General features: G+C 41.2%; 1 protein-coding gene across 2 annotated transcripts in view; it reads right to left on the reverse strand.

Annotated features, from left to right (window-relative positions):
* Positions 1 to 6,554, reverse strand: part of Il2ra (interleukin 2 receptor subunit alpha) — a 40,546-nt gene extending 33,992 nt beyond the window's left edge. For both annotated transcript variants that reach the window (XM_027944820.2, XM_034636629.2), the window contains exon 1: positions 6,296 to 6,554. In XM_027944820.2, the coding sequence (XP_027800621.1) occupies positions 6,296 to 6,479 (184 nt within the window). In that variant the 5' untranslated portion in view covers positions 6,480 to 6,554. The remainder of the gene's footprint in view (positions 1 to 6,295) is intronic.

Genomic DNA, 6,554 nt, shown 5'->3' on the forward strand with positions numbered 1-6,554 from the left:
AAAAGAAAACAGTCTATATTATGTCCTTTGTCTATATTATTTTTAATTCAAAATTACAGGTGTTGGAGTTTGGGTGGCTAATGATGACCAAGCAGCTCCCGCCCTCCTCTGTGTCCCACAGGCTGGTGTGAATGAGAGGCAGTCACTGTCCTCAGATGGCTTGCAGAAGTGAACAAGGGTTTGGTCTGCAAGTTCCACCAGCTTTCCTGAAATTCGAATCTCAGCACTTAGTGTGTGTCATCATGGTGGTGGTGTGTTTCTTTCCTGGTAGATGATGAGCTCCCAGGGGCCAGGGACTGGGTCTTACTCATCTCAATATCTCTAACCCTATCTCTTATGTAGTACTTGCTCAATAAATGTTTACAGAATGAATGAGTAAACTAAGGAGTGGACAAACAAATAAGCAGAAGTCCTGCCCCAAGCAATGGGCTGTCCCTAGTGGCCCTACTGCTTCCTCCTGCCATCTGTCTCATCACCCTGAATGTTGTCCCCACTGGTATAGCCATGCTCTCACTCCACACCTGGGAGGCACATACCTATCCTTGCCTTTGTTTTTTATTGCCGAGAGTATAGAAAGCAGCAGGCTTCTGAAGGAGGCATCTATTTTGGTCCCAAACAGAAAAGAGTGGGTGATTCCGTGGGCTGTGATGGCAATTCCTGAGCATGGTGTAGTGACTCATGCGGAGGGGTGTTCAGAATTTCCTCTGTTTTGCGGCCTGCTGGGGCAGCCGTGACTGTGAGGCTTTCTTTGAAGCATACTCAGATGCAAGGAAGACACCCCAAGCTGTCCTTTGAGGGTCAAAGGAGGACTGAACAGGGACAGAAGGATCCAGAAAACCCAGACTCCGCAGACCAGATGAAACCTGAGGAGTTCCTACAAGAGGCTGGGCACACCAGTAGATTGAGGAGCTGCCAATTATGACAATAGTGGCTGGGTTCTGGGGGCACAGACAACCTTGATTTCCACAGAGCCACAAAGAGGCAGCAAGACAGAACTGATTGCAAACTTTTTGTTTTTTTATGTCAACTTTTTAAAAGCAAAATCCAGAAGTCTTTCCTAATTATCCAGGTAGCACATTCTCATCACTTATGACATTCATCAGTTTTGCTCTTTATACTATGCATTATTTGATCAATATCTGATCTTTTCCAGATTGGTTTTCCCATTTTAAGCTCAGTTTCTGGGGCAGTAGAAGCAACACATGCTTCTGTTATGTCATAGCTTGCTACTCTGCGCACCAGCACGGGCTTCATATTGGAGCCTGTTTGACTCAGAATCTTGGGCGCCAGACCCATACCTCTCAAATCAGAATCTGCTTTATAAAAACATACCCAGGTGACTTGTAAATGCATTGAAGTTTGAGAAGTGCTGCTCTACTCTCAATGAATAGAAATAAAATCATGAAATTAGACCAACTGCAGGAATTATCATTTTGTTTCTTAAAGTGGGTAAGTTTCAATTTTAACTGCATCTTAAATCATTTAAGGAAGTTGAAACAAATGTTATTGTTACATCTTGTTCTCCCCAGAGAGATTGAGAGTCTGACTTTTCCACTCTTAATCAATCATGGACATCACTTTTTAGAACATCCCAGATGTGTAGCAGGTGCCTGGAACCATTGTCCCAAAGACATTTCCCAGTGGGACTTGTGTTCTCTAATTAATGCAGACAAATTCCGGAATAACCTTAAAATCAGCCAAAATAGACAAAGAAACTATCTGAGTAATGTTAGAGTAGAACATGGATAAAATTCCCAGAGAATTTGGGGGAAAACAGTGAGTGACTTACTTGAAAACAAGTAAGTTCTGGGATTTGGTGGTGAGATGTGGACTCACTGGCAAATACTACTAGCCTTCCCTTGGTAGTCTTCCAGATGAGGATTGCTCAGCAGATGAGACATCTCCATGGTTAAATGATAAGCAGTTTGAAGACAAGGATTGTAACCTTTTCATCCCTGTAATTCTAGAGTGCTAATGGATAGACAAGGGGATATCATTGGTAATTAATGTGCAGGGGATATTGGGCTAGAATTTAAGAGGCGGGATTCTAGTGCAAGCTTTACTTGAACACACTTAGGCATGAAGGGCTTGTAGGTTTTTGAAGCCATTCATTGAATTAAAGTCTCCCTTCTTTTCTACAGTGAGTGTCTACATATAAAGAGAGGAGGGACAGGTTTTCACCTATGCAAAACCTCTCCCAGGAGAAACAAGGGCATTGATTAAGGGCAAAAATTCCCTTAAAGAGCCAACAGCCAAAGACCTCATCAATAGTTAGTGGTTTTGCCTTAACACCTACACTGCAGGGATACGGAAGCAGTGGGTCATGCTGCTGGGCAGGGCAGTGCCTCTGAAGAGCTGGAAATAACCTATAAGAAGATACCAGGCTTTAGTCTGTTGACACTTGAAGATCTCTCAAGCCTGACCCTGCTGGGTATGTTTTTGCTTGGGAAAAATTTTTTTTCATTTCCAAAAGTACCGCCATTTGAAAATGCCTTTTAAACAGAGCTTCTTTTTCCTTTCCGAATTCTTGATAGAGTGATGGAACTGAAAGGGAGTTTCTCAAAAAGGTTTCATTGGTCAACCTTTTCCTTTTATGGGGAGAAATTTGTCAAAAGACATGACTTTCACATGTCTTGGGTCCTCCAACAATGTCTCTGGGAGGCGCCTTACTCTACTTTCTATTTCCTACAAAATTTGCTTTCCTCCTAATTCTATTCCCTGCTGATCTCAGGTGACCACTCCTATTTTGTAAAGGAATTCTCTGTTTATTTGTAAGGTTTCTACTCATGCTTGGGCATGAGGGAGCAGGAAATTAACTTGAATGGCCAGTGTACTGAGGGCTAGCCTGCTTTAATGGTGCCTGTTGCTATCATGGGAATGGTTTCCACAAGAGATTGCTCGGAAGTATCCATAATACCCTATCTCTAGCCAGAGAGAAAAGAAAAAATTGAAAAAATTTCATGTTTGAGACCAGTGGAATGGATTGGTAGAATGTATTAGCTATTCTTCATAAGCAACTCTCTGGACACGCCAGGGGAGTCAATTGTTTTGCACAGAATTGTAAAGTGAATTCTTTTCGATTCTCAGAGCTAAAATAGAGCATATGCATAGGTGATATGTCAAACTGCCTGTTTAAGACACACTCTTTTAAAGAAAGTTACTGGCTATTTTTATGAGTTAGTTCCAAAATGCTTAGCAAAGGCCTACCTCTCTAAGATCTTTTGAAGATGAACAAGGTAACAGTCACAATAATACTTTGGGATCCAGAGAAATGGAAGGATTAAATGTGAAGGCTTAAACATCTTGTGTTTTAATGACCAAGTCGAAGGTAGGAAATTCTAGCGTGGGCAGCAGTCTTTACAAGAAAGGGAATCAGACTAATATATTACCTTGATAGATTCCCGCACTCTTTTTTTTTTTTTTTTTTTTTGTCTAGGGGATGAAGATTTGATCACAGAATTCCTAGAATGAAAAAAAGATGATCAAGGGACACATAAGCCCTCAGAATTTCCACAATTCTGAGAAAGGTAGCTTCAATAACGTGCTGTGTTGACAACATCAGGAGAATTCTCTTTTTAACCACATCCCAGGACCCAGTAATATAGAGATTAAAAACACCTAAGTTGACTAATACATCCCCTATACCTCATCACAATTTTAAATGGTGGTTTGGAAATTTTCAGAATGAAAATCTGCCTTATGAATCAGCTAGAAATTGCATCTGTTGACAGACTGATTTCGTTAGAGAACTCTGACTCCTGGGGAATAAAAAAGACTTCCTTATCCTAAGACCGAGTTCCTCTGGGAGGAAAACGTTTGAGATGAGATTCTTTCTTTCTCTGGAGTGGTTCCTGTGCTGTTTCTTGATTCCAAAATCTCAATTCATTTACTTCTTTTATGATGGGTTCTCATTAGCCTCTTGGTTGGACTATTTTGAAGAGACCCGTGTCCCTTCTCCCTGTACCTGATCTTCCTCCAATCTATGCCAGAGTCATTTCTGACCCTGTTTGCAGTGAACCAAAAGAGCACAAGCCGGGAGGCTGGGTTTGAGCCCTGGCCTTCTCATGGCCTGTGTAATACTGAGTTTTGAGTTCTTCTTCATCTATGGGTTCATGACATCCACAATGCAAAGTAGTTATAAGGATTACAAATAAGATGCAAATGTCTGGCATGAAGAAGTCACTCTATAAGTGATAATTTCTTTTCTAAAAATTTGCTTACCAAGTGAAATTCAAAGGCTTTGATGTGCTCTCCAAGGCTTTGGATCACCCCTTTGACCCTATCCTACTTTTTCAGTCTTGATTCCCAGCATCCTATCATCCCCGCCCAATTCAGGAAACATGGTGGACCCCTTGCTGTTCCCTAGTGCTCTGCTGTGTCTTTGCTCACTTGTCCTTTCTATATGGAATCTGTTACTGAAGTTCACCAGTCCCTCAGGGTCCTGTTGGCACTCCACCTTCATGAAGGCCTACTTCCGGCCCATATTCCCTTAAGGCTCACTACGGCCACTCTGGGCCTTTCTCCTTCCAACAAGGTTTATCTCCTAAGGATCAGGGCCATGTCAAGTTCACTACATGAGTAAAATTTCTGCCTACAGCACTGGAAAGGGCAGAAGAGGCATTAGGTAGACTAATGGAGAATCAAGTGAATGAAAAAGTCAGCCTGATACTCTGCCACCAAGACCATTCTGATCCCCAGCTAAATCACCAGGGACTGGTAATGACACAAGTTTACTTGAAATGTGTTTCCCAGAGGCAGGGCACAATTGATTGTGAAGATTTTGTTTTTCAGAGTGTGATTGACCTGGCAAGGACCCTTTTGAGGGACGAATCACAAAAGGGTTAAAATCATAACCCTTTAATTCCAAAGTGGGAAAATTCCTACCCTGGCTCAGTATGTTGCCCAACACAACATAATCACTTCCCCAAAGCAAGCAAACACACTCCTTGTATGTAGCATCATTTTTCTCTTCTTAACACATCTTCTGGCAATCATTTAGGATTCTATTTCTAGAAGTTTAGGACATGAAATTATATACTTTCAAAATATATGTATACTTTCTTATGTATCTTTCTGAGTTAGCAAGGAAAAATGTTATCAGAATTTTCACATTCAATTAGAAAGGGTGGTTTGAGCAATAAGTTGGTGGATTTTTAGTTCTCTAAAAAACTGAAAAAAACTAGGATGAGGAAGTTGAAAATTTTCACATATATATGCAGGCATATATACATATACACACACACACATATATATATATATATATATCGTATATATACAAATAGGAAAAAAGTAACGTATGTTTATATTTTCTAAAATTTCTACAAAATTTCACTTAAAAGAAGTTTCCTAGGTATTATTTCCTGAGGCAGTAAAAGCAAAGAAGCTAAATTTTTTTGAGTTCTTAAATTATTCCAGTGTTTCATTTATGAGTTACTGGTGTCTCAGGCAAATTAATCTGGATAAAGAGAGGTATAATAGCTTTTTTTCTTTTTTTTTTGCAGGGGTCAGGGATATTGGGGATTGAACTCAGGGGCACTAAACCCCTGAGCCAAAACCCCAGCCCTATTTTGTATTTTATTTAGAAACAGGGTCTCACTGAGTTATTTAGCACCTTGCTTTTGCTGAGGCTGGCTTTGAACTCAACATCCTCCTGCCTCAGTCTCATGAGACGCTGTTATTACACGTGTGTGCCACCAAGCCTGGCTCTAATATTTTTTTTTTTTTTTTTTGGTTACCGGAGATTGAACCCAGGGCACTCAACCACTGAGCCACATCCCTAGCCCTTTTCTGTCTAACAGCTTTTTTTTTAATTTTTATTTTTTTAGTTGTAGATGGACACAATATCTTTATTTTATCTATCTATTTTTTTAATGTGGTGTTGAGGGTTGAACCCAGTGCCTCAGACATGTGAGGCAAGCACCCTACCACTGAGCCACAACCCCAGCCCATTGCCTTTTAATATTATCTTACAGTGGGAAACTAAATTCATTGGAGAATAAAGAAAAATGTCCTGAGGAATTTGCTCATCAGTATCCTGTTAACATCCAAATATCATATCACTATTCTTCCCAGAACTGTCAAGAACTGTGAATGATTAGAGTCTCTTAGCATCCAAGCTTGCTTTATAAACCAGGGGCCACCGAGGTGTAAAATGAGGTCCCAGTGGGCTGTAGACAAGAGGTAGAAAGCAAGGTTCCCTCCCTTCTTATAACTTTCTACTTGGTGTCCCCTCTGGCTCAGTGGCTGGGGAGAGGTGACATCTACTAGCCTTTTCAAGATGCCCATGGCCTCTTACCTGTCATGCTGCCAGGTACCATGATGAATGTGAATAATCCCCACATCAGCAAGCTTGGTTCCATCTTCCTGGCACTTGGGACCAACTCGGACAGTAAAGAGGAAGCGATTCTCTCCAGTGGGTCGGGTTGCCTGTCAGCAGCTTTCTCACATGGTGCTGGGAGGGTGCCTGAGCAAAGACTCATTCCTCTCGACCTGTCATCTTTGCTGGTCCAGCCAGTCTCTATTACAGCCAGGAGTTGCTCTCTTTAAGTATCAGA

The sequence above is a fragment of the Marmota flaviventris genome, chromosome 12, assembly GCF_047511675.1.
Source record: "Marmota flaviventris isolate mMarFla1 chromosome 12, mMarFla1.hap1, whole genome shotgun sequence".
In the NCBI taxonomy this organism is placed as follows: Eukaryota; Metazoa; Chordata; class Mammalia; order Rodentia; family Sciuridae; genus Marmota; species Marmota flaviventris.